Genomic DNA, 21,437 nt, shown 5'->3' on the forward strand with positions numbered 1-21,437 from the left:
TTTACAATGTCAGAACAGCCTTTTTGATTTTTTTTAATGTTCAACAAAGGTGTTTCTCCCTTTTAGCATAGGTGACAAATAGTAGGGCAGTTCGCGTTGACCTAATGCTGGATCCAGAAAGCTTGGTAATAGTGCCAGGTATGGTGGGCTCTAGAGAGCTTACTGTTTGGGTGGTTTTTGTTTTTGCATTTATTTCATAAAGGTTTATCAGCACTGTTATGTGCCACGTGTGGTGCTGGGAGCTAGGGGAGACTGTGGTAAACAGTCTCACAGCCCTCACAGAATTTATACTCTTGTGGTAAAGCACACATTTGTCAAATAATGCTTAATTACAATAGTAGTAAGTACTGTGAAAGAAGAGTATGCTGAGAGTATAGGACAGATGCACCTGATTGAGGGGGAAGGGATTGTTGGATAGAGATCAGGATAGGCTGCTGCCTAAGCTGCAAAGGCATTCTTGGCTTCAGAAGCAGCATGTGCAAAGGCCCTGAGGTGGGAAGATCCTCACACATTCAAGGAACAGAAAGGAGGCTGGTGTGGGTTGGAGTGGCAGGAAATGAGGTCAAATCACAGAGGACCTTATATGCCTTAGTAAAGATACTGGAATTGGGGCTTAGGGTTTTAATGAGCCTCACTGGTCATGCCTCAGCTCCGTGTCGGCCAGGAGACTCTTTTCTCTGTCATGGAGAAGGCTTGCTCCCAAAGCTGGCCCCACCCTGGAGATGTTCTTCCTCTAGAGCTCCCCTGATGCTTCATCCCCACTGGTCTCATGCTTCCTCCTGCCTGACAAGTCCCCGGCATGAGCCTCGTGATCCCTGAGGCCGTATCATCCCCAGGCCCATAATGAAAGGGTAAATCTAAGTACTCGTGGTGGGTGAGTACCCAAATGAAATGAAAATGAAAACTCATCTTCCTGATGCATTCGCTTCAGATTAGTAAATCCTGGCAGCACACGTCCTTGGCTTTTGTCTCTCGAGTGCTTGGACTGAATTGGCAACAAACTTTAAAAAATCAACTTTTTTTTAATACTAAAGATTTTAAGTTGGCAACATGTGAGTATAGCGTAAAGGCCTTGGCATTGGGTGTTTAGCACGTTCTGGGCTGTGGGGCAAACACCGTGACTGACTCCGTGTTCGGCTGGCACCCTGTAAATGCCTTTTTCCCCGTTACTGTACACCCGGCCAGCCGTGATGGGCCCCAAGCCCATGGCCCATCATCTGGCTATGCTCAGGTTGCCCCGGGAACTGCCGCCCGTGGTCAGGGGTCTGCTGGCCTGAACTCTGATCCTCAGCTGCCCTTTTTTGGGGAACCCTCTGGCAGATTCTGCTTCATGTCAGGCAACATTTCCCAGTGACTTCTCGGCATGGGACCCAGGCAGGCTGCCGCCGACGGCCTTAGCTCTTGAATCTCACCTGGGCCTGTTCCCGGCCGCGGGCTTCTGCAGTGGGGATCCTGTACAACCGGCCTGCAGCTTGAACTTGGTGCAGAGCCATTTTGTGCCGGAGACAGCGAGTCAGCTGTTCTGACTCCCCTCCTGCTCTGTGTGTGCGCACGCTCCTGACGCAGCAGAGTGCAGGGGGCTGGGCGCGGTGCCGCCCTCAGAAATTACAACTCGGCTGTAAGCGAGGCACTTCTCTGGGTTCAGTTTCCACATCTATACTGTGGGCATGAGAGTAACAGCTTCCATATGGTGAGCACCGACTGTGTTAACTCATTTAACCCTGTGAGTTCGTAGTAGTATCTCCATCTTGTGTGCCTTCCTCGCAGGATTATGAAGGGGATTAAGTTAACGTGAAGTGCTTTACAACCTGAAATGTATCAGATGAAAGCAATTTTATTCAGAATTGATTGGGCGGAATTCACACAGATGAAAATTGTCATTCGCAGTACTCCAGTGCCTGTCCGTCTATAGTGCTGATTCACAAACGTGTATCTGTTTATAGTACAGATCGTTCATTTAGTACATGAATATTTACTGAGGGCCTGCGATGTATCAGGCACTGTTCTAGGTGCTTAAGATACATCAGTACAGAAAATCAAAGATCGCTGCCCTCGTGATGCTTAAGTTCTAGCAGGCAGACGGATAATGAATAATGAGCGCATTGTGTAGTGTTTGGGGATGTTAGGAGTGCTGTGCACGAGAAACAAGCAGAACAGATAAGGGGGGCCAGGAGTGCAGGTCGCTTTTCTCATCAGGGTGAGTCTCTGTGCTTTCAAACATTTCCCGAGTGCCTGCCGTGCCCTGTGGCCTGGAGACACAGCAGTGAATGGGACGAATAAGGTCCTTTCCCTCCTGGAGTTTACTTTCTGGCAGGTACAGTGGACAGTTAACAGGCAGGCAAGTACCTTGTGATAATTGTGTGGCGTGAAGGAAATAAACCAGGCGATGCGAGGGCAGGTAAAGCCGGGAGCAAATAGAGATGGGGTGGGCCTCTGAGTTGACATTTGAGCTGGGCCTGAAGTATGAGTGAGCCAGCCCCGGGGCAGGACCGGAAGCAGGGCCAGGAGAGAGTCGGAAGGTGGAGTCAGCCCAGGGAGGCCTGAGTGTGAGCACAGAGCGCGGGGCAGAGGGACCGGTGAGTCTGGGGAGAGTGGCTGGGACCCGTGGGCAGTGCAGGGCCTCGCAGGCCACAGCGAGGGGTCTGGATTCTACCCTAACATCTGGGGATGGCCACTGAAGGGTTCTAAGTAGGGCCTGACTTGGATCTCCTTTGTGCTGTTGAAAGGCCGCCCTGCGCGCTGTGTGCCTAAGCAGTTCTCTCCGTAGTCACAGGTAAGGAGGACGCCGTCAGTTCTCAAGCTGATTCCTGCCCGCATTCTTCGAACCCCTGCTGTGTGCCAAGCACTGTGTGTGGTGCTTTTCATGTGCATTTCTTGGTTCACTCCTCTCTGCCCGATTTCTGATTTGTCCAGGAAGAGTCCATGCAAACTGTGATTCATTTGTCTTGCAGAAGTCCCCCAAAAGCTGGGGTACAGGGGGAGCTGGGGGTGGAGAACAAGGGTGCAATGGCAGGTGGATTTAGGTGGTTTAACACCAAAGCAGCAGTTGGTCTCTGTCCTTTTTTAGGATAACCCATCTTGTGACTCGCAGGAGGTTCATTGTTGTTCAGAAGCCAGAATGTACAGTTCTTCCCTCCACCCTCCCTGACAGGTAGAGGTCAACTGAGAGGAACAGGGCCATTCAATCAGCTGGCCCTTTAAGAAAATGGTATTTGGCTTTTGAAACCAACTCTAGATGATAAGCTCACCCCTAAAATGAGAAGTTCCAGGGGACAAGACCCCTTGTCCCTGTCATTCTGGTAACTCAGTTCCCACAGCATTCAAATTTAAAATGCCTTTTCACATTAGCACCTCTAAATGTCAGTGGAATTTGGTGGAGACAAGAAATGGACGCAGCGCTTCAGGGCTTCAGAGATAGACTCTCTAAGCCCGTTTGCCAGCTTTCGTAAGCAAGCAGGTGTCCAGGCAAGCTTGATGGTGAGGTGACCCCAAGGGCTACCCTAAACACTGCTGTGTTTCAAAAAGAAACAAAGCACCTTTTCCCCCTTTCATCTTTCCAAACTAGCAACCAGAAATATTTAACTGGGCACATTACATCACCCGTGAATCTGATAATACTCGTTCTCACAGTCTATATGCATGCAACTGCAAGTCTGGAGACCAAACGTTTACCTATTCAAAATAATGTACTCAGTAAAGGTGTTTCAAGCCAGCCCCCCTCTCTGTTGGATGGACTCTAGCAGCTTCCTGATGTTAGTCTTTCCAACCACCTGAATTTCAGATGAAAAACAAACCTCCTTTGTTATACTACACCTTCTTGAATCTGATAGCTTAAATGCGTGAAAGTCTGATAAATGCAGCTCTTCTCTGCTCCTTTTGGGCTGCATTTAGAAGGCACATCAGGAGGATTTTCCTTTTCTTAGACGTCGCTGAACTCTATAAAGGGCTTCTGTTTTGTAATCTGTTTTCGAGATCTGATGCGTGTGTTTCTAACACCCCGTCACGTGAGGAGGTCTGACGTAGCCACCCAACATGACTATGAGAAAATGCACTGCAAAGATGTGTGTGGGCTGGTGGAGCCAGATCACTGAAGCAGTGTCCTTTGTCAGAACACTTTCTGCAGAGAATAGCAGATCCATGCAGTAGATTCCACTTCAGTATGGGCCCCGCGCTGGCCCAGAACGGACTGTGAGTTTGACTTTTGCAGGATTCCAGGTCGGTATCCTAATACAGTGTGTTCTTTTCCAGTTGGGTTTTATTTCTAAGTGTCTTTTTATAGAAGACTTGTAGCGGAAAGAGGAGAAAGTTGCTCTGTTGATTTAGTTTCGTTGTTATGTACGTTAGGAATTGAGTGGCCAAGGTGCTGCAAGAGGGCTCTTGGCTTTTTCTCTGATCAGAAGATACAGAAAAGTGGGAATCAGTCTGGCCCTGGAGAGCGGCCTTGAGTAAGTGACTTCGAATTCTCACTAAGAATGCAGGCTGGACAGGGTTACTTCACTCTCCATCTGTCACGTCTTAAAGATTTGCTAATAAAAGTACACCAGATTTTATTAACAAGGTCTGTAAAGTTCTACATAATAGTTACACTGGTTAAACAACTTGAGGTTTTTCAATTTTTTTTTTTTTTCTTTTGGTTGACATTGTGAGAGTCAAAATGTTTATGGAAACTGTCATTTTTAAGTTTTTTGACTTCTCTGTATTTCAGTAAAATTGCCTTGTCAAATTTGGGGAGGGAAGATTTAATTAAGGTGGAAATACTGGAATTTGTTGGTTGGATCATTGCCAAGAATTGTTTCCTTTGATTTCAAGTTCAAACCCAGGATGAGTATCCAGGATATAATGGGGAGGGGCTCATTTAGTAGATGAATGGATAGAATTGTAAGGGCAAACGGCATGCTGTGACCAAGCTAACCTTTGAGACTCAGAAGGCAAGGATTCAAGCAATGATAGATTGTGCAAACAGAATATAGGCAGCAGCCCTGCAAATCAAGGAACAATTTTCACCTGAGTGTGTAGTGTGGAAGGACCACACTAGGCAAATTGGTCCACCTGTTTTTCAGCCCTGCTCAAACTCAAGTGATAGATAGCAATCACTTCACGCTTGCAAAATTAAAGACAGCTGTAGAGGGTGTGTATATGTGTGACTGTAAGGTGTGTCTGTCTGTGTTTCTCTATCCCTTGGTTTTTCCTTCTGTCTCCTGGGTGTTTCTGCTTTGTATTTTAACACGCTTTCATTTATTTTGTCTTTAGTTCCTTTAGGCTTATATATGATTCATTTTATTGAGTAAAATAATTTCTAAATAGTTTCTTTAAAAATGATTTTGAGCATTGTCTTATAGGTTAGAGAAGTGGTTCTCAAACTTTTTATTCCCAGGACCCCCTTACACTCTTATAAATCTTTAAGGACCCAAAGAGCTTTTGTTTATCTGAATTATATCTATCAATATTTATCATATTCAAAAATTTAAATGAGAATTTAAAAACTATTAACTTATGAAAATTAACTATGATAAACCCAGGTACATGATAAAATGATGTATTTTAAAAATAACTATTTTCTAAAGCAAAAAATATAGTGAGAGACTTCCCTGGCGGTCCAGTGGTTAAGACTTCACCTTCCAATGCAGGGGGTGTGGGTCTGATCCCTGGTCAGGGAACTAAGATCCCACATGCCTCTTGGCCAAAAATCCAAAACATAAAAAACAGAAGCAATATTGTAACAAATTCAATAAAGACTTCAAAAATGGTCCACATGAAAAATATCTTAAATATATATATATATCTATATCTATCTATATCTATATCTATATATAGTGAGAAGAATGGTATTGTTTTATGTTTTTGCAAATACAGTTGACCCTTGAACAACACAGGGGTTAGGGGCACAGACCTTCCATGTGGTCGAAAATTTGCACAGTCTCCCCTCCTCCATATCCACAGTTCTGCATCTGTGGGTTCAGCCAATCGCGGATCGTTTAGTACTATAGTACGTACTTAGTGAAAAAAATTAGTGTGGATCTGAGTGGTTCAAACCTGTATTGTTCAAGGGTACACTGTATCTTTAATATCTGACTTCAGAGAAAGACAGTTGGACTTTCAAATCTGCTTCTGGATTCAGCTGCAATGTGTTGTTTTAGTTATACGAAGAAAATCCAGCCTCACACAACTAGGTAATTGGAAAAGGGAGAAGTTTTTTAATAATCTTTTCAGTTAATTGTGGATATTCTTTGATACTACACCAGAACTTACCAGTGGGAATTTCTTAAAGGTTAATTGCAACATGGAATCCATATCAATGAACTTTCTGTACTTTGTTACATTTAAATCCACTGCTCTCTCTTACACCTTTTAGCCCCTGCATGATTTTTTTTGGCAATATGCATTGGTCATTTGGAAAATGTTGGTTCACTGAGCCATGCGTATCTTCCAGATTCATTACTCAGTATCCAGAAACCACTTTCATTACATCACCACCAACATCATCAGAAAAATCATTATGTACTGAGGAGTGTTGAGCTCATTGTGGTAGATGCAGGTTTTCCAAAATTCTGTTCTTGCTTCAAAGTCTTCTGTTACTGGCAACAAAGTGGCTACTTACTTGAAAGGACAGACTCACTTAGTTCATTTTCAGGGAAGTGTTTGCCCAAATACCCGTGTTTGAATAGCCATGGTTTGTCTTACCATTTTTTTCAAGTAAAAATGGTGTTACATGAAAAAAAAAATTGTCTAGTTCAACTCAGAACTCAAAGAAACACCCAAGTACTTTTTCTCAAGGCAGTATGCACCAGAAGTGTTTTATGTGTACCTCCCATTTTATCACACAGCAGTAAGAAGACGTATAGTCAAGGGTCAAGATTTAATAAAATGAATAATTTTTAGTCCTTCATCCAAGTGTTACTGGCTTGATGTTTGCTAAGTTGCTGGAAGTTTTCCCCATCTTTGCTTTTGCACCATTAATGCACATGTCAGCATGATAAAAAAGATGAATGACATCTTAGTGTTGTCATGAAGATCGTTTGTTTTTTTTTTAACGTCTTTATTGGAGTATAATTGCTCTACGATGGTGTGTTAGTTTCTGCTTTATAACAAAGTGAATCGCCATACATATACATATATCCCCATATCTCCTCCCTCTTGCGTCTCCCTCCCACCCTCCCTATCCCACCCCTCTAGGTGGACACAAAGCACCGAGCTGATCTCCCTGTGCTATGTGGCTGCTTCCCACTAGCTAGCTATTTTACATTTGGTAGTGTATATAAGTCCATGCCACTCTCTCACTCTGTCCCTGCTTACCCTTCCCCCTCCCCGTGTCCTCAAGTCCATTCTCTACGTCTGCGTCTTTATTCCTGTCCTGCCCCTATGAAAATAGTTTTGACCTCAAGAACTTGTCGATAGGGTCTTGGGAGATCCAGAGGTCCATGAAACATACTTTGAGAACCGCCAGCTTAGAAGGAAACTAGGGGGGAAAAAAAGAACAGGAATTTATTTTTATTTTCCTGGTAATTTTGCTTTCTCTAGAGTAGAATTTGGGTTCACCTAGGTCTAATTTTTAAAGCTTTAAACCAGAAAGCTTTCTAAGCACAATATGTTATTTAAGCCATTTGCTGCTCGGGGTCTGAGGAGCCAGTGCGTTTCTGCTCACTGTCAACATCAACGGTGCGTTGTACCCGCCCTACAGCCGCAGAGGGTACCAAGGTGAGCTAGGTTGTCCCTGCGCTCAAGGAGCAAACAGGGAAAGATAGAAATGTGGACAGACGCACAACATTACATGCGACTATAAAGGTAGGAACCCCAAACTAGAAATTCGTGAGGAAGGAGGCTGACCAGAGGAGGTGTCATCTGAGATGAGTGAATGATAGGAATTGCCCGGCAGAGGAGCTAGGGGCGAGGATAGAAGAACCTCAAGAGGAAATACAGTTTTTCTTCTAAAGCTTCATACAGACAGAGCGTAGAAATCCTTCCGAGTCATGAGAAAAGGACCTGTATAGGGAGTCCCTGTGCTGTGGGTGTATTGAGGAGGCTGGCATGGGGAAGGGGGCTTCTGCCTTGTACCTTAATCCACTTCTGTACTGTTTGAATATTTTACCATCAGCATAGATTTAGTTTACTTTTCTAAAACTAGTTAATTCTAAAAGTAGGTGAAGAAAAGTCATTTTAATCATCAAAAGCATCTTATTTAAGTGCCCACCTTTGCATGAGATGAATGTGTATTGTATAAGGCTGGAATATGGCAGGAGACAAAAGCAGCAGCAGATTCTAAATATGCTAATTAAGTAGAATTTCCCAGTGGCATTTATATGAAGTATAATTATAAAGTATGTTTATCATATATTTATAAAATTCTTAAAAGCATTTACATATTTATAAAGTATACTTTATATAAATGTACATGTATGTAATTATAACTTTAGAATTTTATATTTAATTTATATAGAGATATATATTTTGTTTATATATTTATGTATATGAAAACAGGATGATCATTCATCCTCATTTCCCAGGGTACAGTCCCAATGTATACCTGTTGCCCTGGCATAGTTTTTAGTTGCACCCCCTTTCTCTCTCAAGTATCCTGTTTTTTATTTTTATTTTTTAAAATTTATTTTATTTTTGGCTGCATTGGGTCTTCGTTGCTGCATGCGGGCTTTCTCTAGTTGCGGCGAGCGGGGGCTACTCTTCGTTGCGGTGCACGGGCTTCTCATTGCAGTGGCTTCTCTTGTTGTGGAGCACGGGCTCTAGGCGCACGGGCTTCAGTAGTTGTGGCATGTGGGCTAAGTAGTTGTGGCTCGCGGGCTCAGTAGTTGTGGCGCACGGGCTTAGTTGCTCCTCAACATGCGGGATCTTCCCGGGCCAGGGCTCGAACCTGTGTCCCCTGTGTTGGCAGGCGGATTCTTAACCACTGCGCCACCAGGGAAGTCCAAGTATCCTGTTTTTTAGATGCTGAATTAAAAGTTCAGCCTGTTTGATGTGCTTATAAAATATATTTACATACAGCATATGTTCATATAGTTATATAGTCATAGATTTATTGATATGTGCACGTGGATATATATGTATGTGTACTTATGTGTTTAGAAGGTGTATGTTATAAGCTATTACAGCTAAAATACCAACTCAAGAAAATAGTAACATAAGTCAGATGACCACAGTTATCTAATTACAAATTAGTTTACTTTTTTAAAATATTGGCTTACCAAAATTTTTGCATTTACATCATTTTTGTTAGCCTTTTTCATGCTTATTTATTCCATCTCAGCTGTACTACTGAAAATAATAAATATACTGCACGAAACTTGCTTTTTTGAACACGTTTTAGAAAATTACGTGTAAATTGAATCTCATCTGCTTTCCAACTTCTGTTTCTTTTTCTGAAGTCTGTTGTGGGCTTTCCATTGGCAGGAACTCCTAAGACTTCTGTTTTCATTTACACTCAGTGAAGAAATATAACAAGAGGAGAAGATCACTTTAATTTTTCTTAAGTCAAAGAATACTATTTTTGGTGAGAATGACTGCCTCCCCCCACGAGCTCATTTATGTCTTAATTCTAATTTTAGGGATATCGTTAAGTATGTCTGTTCAGAACTGTGGGTGCAAAGTGATTCTGCCTAATGTTCGTATCAGTTGCACAAACCAAACTGCCTAAAGGGGCCGGGCTGGGCTTTTTACCGAGAGAAGCCGCTTGGCGGTAAGTACTTGGACAGGTAGCACGTGCGTGCAGGTGACAGTGACACAGGGACACAGCCACGCGGTTGCCAGGCAGCCAACAACCCCTTCGCTGTCCAGTCTTCCTATTTCTCAAGAAAAGATATGTTGATTTTTTTGTTAAATCTTACTGGTTTTCAACAGGAGCTCAGTTTTTCAAAAACATGGTTCCAAAAACCATGTGGGTCAAACACAGCCTGTGGGGACCAGCTGTGCTTGTGGCCTACGGTGGGTCCCCTGTGGTCTACAGACTTCTAACTTATTTCTTTGTTGCACTTTGGACAGGCAGAATATGGCTTGAAATTGCATCTTCAACAACTTTCACCGCTTTTTCACTTCACATTTGCGGATTTGGATTCCTTGTCCTAAACTGTTACACTGGGAATTCCCTGGCGGTCCAGTGGTTAGGACTCCGTGCTTTCACTGCTGAGGGCCCAGGTTCAATCCCTGGTCGGGGAACTAAGATCCCACAAGCCGCGTGGTGTGGCAAAAAACAAAAAGCAAACAACAACAACAACAAAATAAAAATAAAGTGTTACACTGACTCCTAGATTACAGGCTTCTTGTGGGTGTAAAACTCTCGACTGTGCCTTTTTCTGACTGAAATTCCTTTTCCTCAGCTTTGTCCATATCTGCAAGGTTTTGCTGGGCTCACACCCGTTCCCAAGCCACTCTCCCCTGACTCCTGAAACCTTCTCCCAGCGCTCTTGATCCTTCACCTTCCCTGGGAATCTTTGTTTTACGGCTTTTCATGAACACATCTTATTTTCCCTGCTATACCCCAAACCTTTGGGGGCAGTATTTTTGTTCTGCTAGCAGCCCTGGCTTTTAGTGTCAGCTCCCAGGCCTGTTTCTGGCTGGTTGATAAAAAACCACCTGAAGAGCCTCGGAGACAATGTGGGAAGGAGGCTTGTCAATGTTTACTCGGTGTGCCTTTCCAATTTGTTATCATATGAATGTATTACTTATTCACGAAATAAGGTACAAAAGTACATATGGATTCCAGGGTCTCACCCCAGCTGAATCTGTTCCAAACCAGAATCTCTGCAGGGGCAAAGTAGGGGGAATCTGTAAACCTGTACTATTTTAAAGCTTCCCAGCTGATTTTTTTTTTTTAAGTATTTGTTTATTTATTTATTTATGGCTGTGTTGGGTCTTCGTTTCTGTGCGGGGGCTTTCTCTAGTTGTGGCAAGCGGGGGCCACTCTTCATCGCAGTGCGCAGGCCTCTCACTATCGCGGCCTCTCTTGTTGCGGAGCATAGGCTCCAGACGCACAGGCTCAGTAATTGTGGCTCACGGGCCCATTCCCAACTGATTTTGATGCATAACCAGGTTTGGGAACTACTGTCCCAAAGCATAAAGTAGGTATTCAGTAAACATCTGTTCAACAGAGAAATGAACTCTTGTCTTCCTGTAGCACTTAGCCTGATGCCTTGTACTTAGCAGTTGTTCAATAAATATTGGTCGAGGGAATTAAAGTAAATTTTGAGTTCAGATACTAACTCCCCCAGTCTCACTTTCTTAGGTGTGGGTGGAGCCACCCACTCCTTCCCAGGTTCTCACTCTGTCTGGGGTGGATGGATTAATTCTTACCTGGACCACTAGGACGGCCTCGCTAGCTGGTTTGCAGCCAGCTGGCCTCCCTCTGATCCTTTCCACACACTGCAGCCTAAGTGATCCTGAGTGATTTGTTTTAAACTCAAATCTGATGATAACTTTTAATGATAACTAGTACTTGCAATATAAAACTTGCTGTGGGGGGTCCTCTAGAGCCCGTTATGGTCCGGTCTGACCCTTCCGAACAGGAGAAGGTACGAGTCAGGAGAGAAAGTAGATGCTACAGGGGCCCAGAACAGAGAGACCTCAAGGAAGGCCAAACAAGCACCAGCCAAGTATGTTATTGATCTATAAGCCAGTGAAGGATAGACTCCTGCGATCCATTCAGGGGTGAACCTTTCTCCCTTCAGGGCACAGAGGAAGCCATAAAGATCCCCTTTTTTTAAAGTTTATATTCTTTATTTTTTTGGCTGCATTGGGTCTTAGTTGTGGTTTGCGAGATCTTCATTGCGGCACTCGGGCTTCTCTCTAGTTGCGGAGCACGGGCTTCTCTCTAGTTGTGGCGTGCAGGCTTCTCTCAAGTTGTGGCGTGCGGGTTTTCTCTTCTCTAGTTATGGCACGCAGGCTCCAGGGTGGGTGGGCTCTGTAGTTGTGGCGCGTGGACTCCAGAGCGCGGGGGCTCTGTACTCTAATTGAGACGTGTGAGCTCAGTAGTTGTGGCGCTTGGGCTTAGTTGCCCCGAGGCATGTGGGATCTTAGTTCCCCGACCAGGGATCGAACCCAAGTCCCCTGCATTGGAAGTTGGATTCTTTGCCACTGGACCACCGGGGAAGTCCCAAAGATCCCTTTTCTTTTAATTTTATTTAAAGATTTAATCCCCCACATCCCTAGAAAAGATTCATGGAAGGTTCCACTTAAAGGCAGGGGAAACAAGAGTAAAAGAGCTATCCCTAAATCAAGAAAGTGAGACAGTAGTCACACCAGAAACCCAGGCTCACAGTGGCTACAACAGGCAATGGTAAACATTAGTTCTAAGCATCCTCGTCTGGAGAATTAAGAGAGAATAAACGTGGTGAGTACATTGTTCTCATTATCTGAATAATAAAGAATTTGTTAGTAGAAATGCTCTTTTTCCAATGGCTGAATGAGATAAAAAGAAGTTATCAAATGGATTCTTGTATAAAGGACACTAAATAACATAATGGGCAGAGCTTATAATCCTTACAAAAAGGTAAAAAGAGATCCTTTATGTGGCCATCTGGTCTTTTCCAACTGAATAAATGCCGTGGGCTAAACGTTATACTCCAGTGCTAGGAAGACATTGCCACTGGGAGTGAAAGAAATAGCAGCATGATATATGGCTTTCTGGACATCATGTGATTAGAGATAGACTTGATGAACAGCTGGGTAGTATATCCTTTAGACCAAAGGGGGTATTTTTGGGGGGGGTGGGTACAGTTTAAGTGCAGGAGTGATCCATTAGTGTGTAGTGGAATTAGTTTCGTGAGTTGCTGTTAGCATTTTTTAAGTGAAAGAGAATAGGACAGAACAGACTGCATCACACATAGTAAGGGTAAGTTTGTTTCATTTCTGTCTTAAGTCACTGTGTACCATGTATTTTTTACTCTGGGTAACTCTGAAAGCCACTGCTTTGGATTGTCCCTCACTAGAATATTAGTGGGTAGGCTCTGGCCGTTCTAGGCTCACTATAGAACATAAAGGATAACGAGACCCGGGCTCTGGGAACAACCGAGGTAGGATCCTCAGACCAGAACAAGAGCCACAGTGCCTTTAAATTGTGCTAATTTAGGAACCTGTGACTAGACACGGTATTGTAAACTCAGAAATATACTTTCCTTGTTTTGTTTTGTTTCCTTTTTGATTGAACACCCCAGTCTACTTTGGCTGTGATAAAAGCGAAATCAGAAGGAACGGGATGGGTCCCCACAAGGAGGGGCCAGAGGGCAGGGTGCCCCTAGTGGTCAGGCTTGGTCATGCAGACTGAGACTTTACACTGAGAAACCCTTCAGAGCCACAAATCAGGAATGGCTCCTCCAGTTCTTGCTTCTTTCCCGAGCAGCCAATGGCTTTACTCACAGGTACTGCTTACTTAGGGAAAACTTTTAAAAAATCGTTTTCCTGCTTCATGAATTACGTTTGGATCAGATCATCAGGGCGATCTTCTGAAATAAGATAAGGAGGCTTGTGGTAGGACCATGGCAATTGCCCGACTCTAAGAGTTCAATGCAGCAGCCCTGCGTGATGATGAGACCTTTAACATTTGGCGGGGGAACCTTTCTCCAAGCTACAACTTTGGAGAAAGAAGGAGAAAAAGTTCTGGGAGGATTTCCAACTATAACAACTATTAGCAGTGGTATGAGGAACAGGCTGGGGCAAGATAAAGATTAAGCTTCTAAGGTTGACTCCAAGTCTTGGGAGCAGCAACAGAATGAGATTTTTAAAAAAACATTCATTTTCATAGAAAAAACGTTTTTCAAAGAAACTGAAAACAGCCTACAAATAAAGGAGCTCCTTGTGGAAGGGTCTCTGACCATTTCTCTCCTCTTGTTTCAGATGACAGTCATGTCCCTTTCCAGGGACCTCAAGGACGACTTTCACAGCGACACAGTGCTCTCCATCTTGAACGAGCAGCGCATTCGGGGCATTTTATGTGATGTCACTATCATTGTGGAAGACACCAAATTTAAAGCCCACAGCAATGTCCTGGCTGCCTCAAGCCTTTATTTCAAAAATATCTTTTGGAGCCATACCATCTGTATTTCCAGCCACGTCCTGGAGCTGGATGATCTCAAAGCCGAAGTGTTTACAGAAATCCTTAATTATATCTACAGCTCCACAGTCGTCGTCAAGAGACAAGAAACAGTCACTGATCTTGCAGCTGCAGGCAAAAAGCTGGGAATATCCTTCTTGGAAGATCTTACCGATCGCAACTTTTCAAATTCCCCAGGTCCTTATGTATTCTGCATTACCGAGAAGGGAGTGGTTAAAGAAGAAAAAAATGAAAAAAGGCATGAAGAACCAGCCATCACTAATGGGCCAAGGATCACAAATGCATTTTCCATCATCGAAACAGAAAATAGTAATAACATGTTTTCTCCACTGGACTTGAGGGCAAGTTTCAAAAAGGTCTCCGACTCCATGAGAACCACCAGCCTTTGCCTGGAGAGGACTGACGTCTGCCACGAGGTGGAGCCCGTGCGCACCCTCGCCGAGCACTCCTACGCCGTGTCTTCCGTGGCCGAGGCTTACAGAAGTCTGCCTGTACGGGAACGGGACAGCAGTTCACCTGGGAAAACAGGTAAAGAAAACTGCGAAGCTGTTGCAGCAAAACCGAAAACATGCCGAAAGCCAAAGACACTCTCCGTACCCCAGGATTCGGATTCACCTCCAGAAAATATACCCCCCCCTCCAGCAACCAACTTGGAAATGAATCAGGAAGGAAGTCCACAGCCGGCTGCAATTCTTTCCCTTTCAAAATCTCCCAACAACAGCGAAGGAGAGGTCCATTTTCCCAGGGCAGATGAAAATAAATCCTCTGATGTCCCCACGCTGCCAGCCACAGAGGTGCCGCCTCTCATTTACAATTGCAGCTGTTGTTCCAAATCTTTCGACAGTAGCACTTTGCTCAGCGCCCACATGCAGCTTCACAAGCCAACCCAGGAGCCCTTGGTGTGCAAGCATTGCAACAAACAGTTCAGCACCCTCAACAGACTGGATCGGCACGAGCAGATCTGTATGAGGTCAAGCCACATGCCCGTTCCTGGAGGGAATCAGCGCTTCTTAGAAAACTATCCCACCATTGGGCAGAATGGAGGTGCATTCACAGGTCCAGAACCTTTATTATCTGAGAATAGGATTGGTGAATTTTCCAGTCCCGGAAATACCTTGCCAGAAACAGAACACATGGTTAAATTTGTTAACGGGCAAATGCTCTACAGCTGCGTAGTATGCAAACGTAGTTATGTGACTTTATCCAGCCTCCGAAGACATGCCAATGTTCACTCGTGGAGAAGAACGTATCCTTGCCATTACTGCAACAAAGTGTTTGCGTTGGCTGAGTACAGGACAAGACATGAGATTTGGCACACAGGAGAAAGGCGGTATCAGTGCATTTTCTGCCTGGAAACGTTCATGACCTACTATATACTCAAAAACCACCAGAAGTCTTTCCATGCCATCGATCATAGACTTTCCATCAGTAAAAAAACAGCAAACGGGGGCTTGAAGCCTAGTGTCTATCCATATAAGCTTTATAGGCTCCTGCCCATGAAATGCAAGCGGGCTCCTTACAAGAGCTACCGACATTCTTCCTATGAAAATACTCGAGAAAACAGTCAGATGAACGAGTCTGCACCCGGCCCCTATGTTATTCAGAATCCGCACGACTCTGAGTTGCCTACTCTGAATTTCCAGAACAGTGTAAACACCTTGACCAGCAGTCCAGCCATCCCACTGGAAACACCAGCACGTCAGGATGTACCCACTTCCACCAGTGCGCAAAACGCAGAGGGTACCAAATGGGGAGAGAGGGGAGAGTTGAAAGTTGATCTGGACAACAACTTTTATTCAACGGAGGTGTCAGTTTCTTCCACTGAAAATGCCGTCGGTTCAGGCCTCCGGGCAGGGGACGCGCCCGTGTTGTCTGTGAGTAATGGCAGTGAGAACTCCACCTCTGTGATCAGCTACAGTGGCTCAGCCCCCTCGGTCATCGTGCACAGCAGCCAGTTTTCATCGGTGATAATGCACAGCAATGCCGTTGCTGCCACAAGCAGCCACAACCCCAGAGCCCCTTCAGACCTGGCTGGCAGTCAGACCCCGAAAGACGATGGCAAACCCGAGCCGGACAAAGTGGGGAGGGTTGTCAGCAGACCCAAGAGCATGAAGGAGAAAAAGAAAACCATCCTGTGTAACAGGGGAGAAGTACCAGAGGAGTCCAGATACATTGCTGATCCTGGAGGGTCATTGAGCAAAACCACAAACATCATTAAAGAAACTAGTAAAATTGAAACTTACATCGCAAAGCCTGCTCTCCCGGGAACCTCCACAAACAGCAACGTGGCGCCCCTTTGCCAGATAACGGTGAAAATCGGGAACGAAGCCATTGTGAAAAGGCACATCCTAGGATCTAAATTGTTCTATAAAAGAGGGAGGAGGCCCAAGTACCAAATGCAGGAGGAGACTCCGCCGCGAGAGAGTGAACAGGAAACCAACGGAGACAGCCCGATCGGGCTCTGCCAGTCCGAGTGCGTGGAGATGAGTGAGATGTTTGACGATGCCAGTGACCAGGATTCCACGGACAAACCATGGCGCCCTTACTACAACTACAAACCCAAAAAGAAATCCCGACAGTTGAGAAAAATGAGGAAAGCCACCTGGAGGAAGGAGCATGAAAACAGGAGCCCGAGCAGCAAATGTAAATACCCGGCCGAACTGGACTGCGCAGTGGGGAGGGCTCCCCAGGAGAAGGCCTTCGAGGAAGAAGAAAATAAAGAGATGCCCAAGTTGCAGTGTGAGCTCTGCGACGGAGACAAAGCCTCGGGGGCTGGGAATCAAGGGAGGCCCCACCGGCATCTCACGGCCAGGCCTTATGCGTGTGAGCTCTGCTCCAAGCAGTTCCAGAGCCCCTCCACCCTGAAGATGCACATGAGGTGTCACACGGGAGAGAAGCCGTACCAGTGCAAGACCTGCGGACGGTGCTTCTCGGTGCAAGGTAACCTACAGAAACACGAGCGCATCCACCTGGGCGTGAAGGAGTTCGTCTGTCAGTATTGCAACAAGGCCTTCACGTTGAATGAGACCCTCAAAATCCATGAAAGAATCCACACTGGTGAAAAGCGATACCACTGTCAGTTCTGCTTTCAGAGTTTTTTGTATCTCTCCACGAAAAGGAATCATGAGCAGAGGCATATCCGGGAGCATAATGGGAAGGGCTATGCCTGCTTCCAGTGCCCCAAAATTTGCAAAACAGCTGCTGCCCTTGGAATGCACCAGAAGAAACACTTATTCAAAAGCCCAAGTCAGCGGGAGAAAACAGAAGGTGACACGGGCCACGAAAACTCAAATCCCCTGGAGAATCCACATTTCATTGATTCAGAAGACAATGACCAAAAGGATAATGGACAAACCGTTGTTGATAATGTCCTTTGAATGGTGATACTTAGAAAAATCTTCGAAACTATAAGTTGGTGGGTTTGAGTTTTTCGTTTTGTTTTGTTTTTTTTTAAGTTAGCCGTTTTCTTTTGTTTCTGTTTAATTTTGTTCACATAACAGTCATGAAGGAGTGAAATGTAACAAAGAAAATCTCATTTGTGAAAATTCCAGAAAAAGGATCCTAATATCTACTTTGGGTTTTAGCATTAACTTCATGCAAAGTACACAAAAACAAAGTAGCTGAAACTTCCAATATCCCAGGTGTCCTGTGAAAGTTTATGAAGTTCTCAGCTATGATATTTCTGCCAGTCGGGGGAAAGAAAAGAGTTTAATTTTAGCGTAATTTAAAACTTTCTGCTAAGTGCTAATAGGAACTGGCTGCTGAACTGTCTTTAGTCACTGGAGAAAATAAGGGTCAGATGTCATGAAAATGTCATCTTCATAAATAAGTTCAAAGGTAAATGAGCTATGACAGTCATTATTCCCAACCAGCTTCTATTAAAATTGTTTAAATTAATGGATACATATGAAATAATATAGTTGAAAATATGTGTGAAATGAGTAACCCGAGTAGGACATTCATACATTATCTAGAACGACTTTTCTGCAACACAAACCTTGTAAAATACATATATAAATCACTCTAACTTTTAACTGTCCATGTCCCCTGTAGTGAATTATAATGATGAGCAATAGATCTGCAAATAATGAGGACTGATGTAAAAATCAGTAGAAAGCATCTTGAATATTACTTAAGAGCATGTGTATGCTTTTAGATGGAATGCTGTTCTCTTGAAGTTATGGCTGAGTTGTTATTAGAACTGGTCTACTCAAGTCACAGAAAACATAGGTCATGCCTTATCCATGGGGGAGAGCCTTCCCAGAAGTTACCTGTGGTTACCTGTGCTGTGCTGTATATTACTTTTTAGTGGCCTCACTTCAGAAAATGAAGAAAGGTCAAATTCTTCTGAAACTCCCTGCAGTCTTCCATCCGTCACAAGGCCATGGACATGGAGGTCTTTCCAGATAGATTTAACCAGTCTCAAGGGTTCAAGTAAAACCTGATGCCTTCCATTGCCACTGAAGGAGTGTCCAGGAAATTTAGCGCAAAGCATGTGTACGGTGGTGAATTCCCAGGCCCTTGAAAGTGACAGAGAACCCAATCCCTACAATTGTTACCCTTCTTGGAGATTATGCAGCCCACAAATACATACTATTTAAAAAAAAAAAAAAAAAAGGACAAGAGAAACACACACCCCCACCCCACCCATTAATGACTTGAGGGGGCAGAGGGAGTGATGACCTTCCTTGCCTCGAACAGAGCTTTGTCTTTGGGGGGTGGGGAGATAGAATGTGGAGTGACAAGGTTCCATCACTTACTTACATGACTCAGAAATACATCCACAAACCAGATGATGCCTTGTCTTAATGTTTGCAGGCATCTAGCCCGCTTGCTAAAAACCACTTCCGTTTTTAATGTTCTTTTATGCTGACCCACACCATCAACACTGCCCTCAAAATCTAACTGCCCTATAGGATATTCCGTCACGTGGACTAGGTTCCTGGGAGGCTGGAAGTCATGATTCTTACTTTTTAAACTGCCAGAATAGGAGAGAGAGAGAGAGAGAGAACATTCTTACCCTTTGATGACCAGTATGAGCAGAATCTGGAACCCGGTTCAAGGATGACCTGCAGCCATTCATGTTCATGGGATGTGATAGCTGGAAACCCAAGATTACCCAAGGTTGCAAGGTTACCATTGTGAAGAAGTAGCTCAAAGGACTCCAGATTCTCTCTTCAAGAGTTGTGATATCTCCATGAAGAAGACTTAATAAGGATTGGGGTGGGCAAGAAAGCATTTAAACACCCAGAAAAGGACATGATCAAAGCTGACCTTTTTATACTATAGTACTTTGCTGTTAAATAACCCCAATATTGTATTTGCATTTATCTTTTGTTCATCTGCTTTCACTTACAAACAGTATTATGTAATAGAGGAAAATGGAAAAATGCAAACGAGTTCAACTTTATTTTATACATTGTATATATGTATACCTGCACTATTCATTTGGGTTTTGTTAAAAAGATAGTTGCAAAGGGCTTATGAATATTTGAATTGATAATTAGAAAATTGAATAAGCAATCCTGTGATCTACTAATTTGTTTTATCTCAATTAGGCGTATGAATCAAGGAGAATTACTGTGTGTTTCAGTCATTTTGATTTGAGGTAACTCCAAATACAAAATTATTACTTGTACTGATGTCTCCCAGCCCTTCCATGTGGATATTTTTTAAGTGGACTTGTATGCTGATAATTCTAGACCAAAGTAAATATGGCAGAATATTTATACATGAAAAAATAATTTTGCAAATATTTTCTATAATTGTATTATTCGTTTAAAATGTTGATAGCTTGTGTTAGTTTCAGGGAGGGGTGTATATTTTGATAAAAAAAATACTTGACTTTGTAATTCTGTATATTCTATACAATTTATAGCAGAGCCGTTTTAAGACAGCCTTGTCGCATTTTTTGTTAATTGTGAAAATTTTATTCTAAGTGATGTTTATGCATTGAGTACATAACGACCAACTAGAATTAAAGTAAGTGTGAACAGTGAACATACTGTATGCTGTACAAGATATATTGTAATTTGCTGTTTTAGCATCTGTATTTTGGTTAGAAGATATTATTAAATACAGATGTTAAGGGTTGGAAAAGTCTAATTTTATTTTTAGAACTAATGGATATAAATTTGTTTTTGCTTGATTAAAATAGCTTATTCCTATGTTGTCTCTTTTTAAACGTTTTAGTGTTCATTATTTTGTGCAGCCAAACAGCTATTTCATCTGTGTGATTCACAGCATTGTTTCACATATGAGTCATACGATATATTTCTGTTTCCTTTCTTGTTTACATTCCATGGTACCTGCTTACATGCTTAGGACTCAGATGGAATATGACATTAAAAAAAAAGCAGAATAAAAGAGACTGAACTCTTGTTATCATTTAGTGCTTTGAATAGGCCTGATCTTATGATAAATCAGAGTGTTGGAAGTATTCTGCTCTAGACATCCACAGAAAACACATTACACTTATTAACTACCAGGTATTCGACAACATTCTTTCCATGGGCTATTTCATTCAGTCCTTTCCCGACAACCTTAGGAAGTAGACCTCATTATCTGCATTTTATAGTGACATTGAGCAGATCCCACAGCCAGGCAGTGCCAGGATCGCAACCCAGGGCTGCCTGACTCCAGAGCCCATGTATTTGTTCCTTCTCAGCGTCCTAGAGGGAAATGCTTAATGTAAACTCAACGGAGAGTGAGGAAAAGAGACAGCTTGTGATGGAAGTTGTCACGATGACAGCTGTAAAGAGGCTCAGCCTCCCTGGACTCAGCTGTCATTTACTCACTGAGGCCTCAGTACTTTGGGCATTTGGTTTCTCTTATATTTGAGGATATTGCCCTATGAACTCAGTTTGTAAGAGTTTGTACACCTTTTTTTTTTTTTTTTGAATACAGGGTGAAATTACAATGCTATTATAAACTAGTCATTTTTCACATAAAACAACCTGTGCCGTCATCACTTGCAACCTTAGCTAATTATCTGCAAATACAGGCAGTCACGATGGGTGATGTGACAGGAGGGCCAGTGGCTCAGGCAGCACAACCCATCAGCAGCACAGGGAAAATAACTCAAATTTCCAGCCCTAATGGCTGGCCCATAGCATCAATTTTGTGTTTGAAGAGCAACCCAAACTGAATTCTCCAAAAATTCTCTTAACTACTCTCTGCTAAAAGGAACTTATCTATCAAAACAACAGAATTAATATTGAAAGAATTTGTAACAGTTGGGAAACTAACTGGATTAAAAGCATGAAAACATCACGCAAAGCAGTCCTATTTGTACATATTCTTTTACTGATTTCAGGTCTTTTCGTTCCTATCGCTCACCTTCCTCTTTCTTCATCCCCTATTGACTGATTTGGTTCCACTTCCTGTC

The 21,437-nt window shown here is 43.4% G+C and overlaps 1 protein-coding gene across 1 annotated transcript in view; it reads left to right on the top strand.

Moving 5' to 3' along the window:
- ZBTB38 (zinc finger and BTB domain containing 38) overlaps nt 1-20,185 on the top strand; it is a 43,515-nt gene extending 23,330 nt beyond the window's left edge. The window contains exon 3 of the mRNA XM_068546011.1: nt 13,834-20,185. Within this exon, the coding sequence (XP_068402112.1) occupies nt 13,834-17,427 (3,594 nt within the window). The 3' untranslated portion in view covers nt 17,428-20,185. The remainder of the gene's footprint in view (nt 1-13,833) is intronic.
- The last annotated feature ends 1,252 nt before the right edge of the window (nt 20,186-21,437 follow it).

Source organism: Eschrichtius robustus, chromosome 6 (genome assembly GCF_028021215.1).
Source record: "Eschrichtius robustus isolate mEscRob2 chromosome 6, mEscRob2.pri, whole genome shotgun sequence".
NCBI classification, from domain to species: Eukaryota; Metazoa; Chordata; class Mammalia; order Artiodactyla; family Eschrichtiidae; genus Eschrichtius; species Eschrichtius robustus.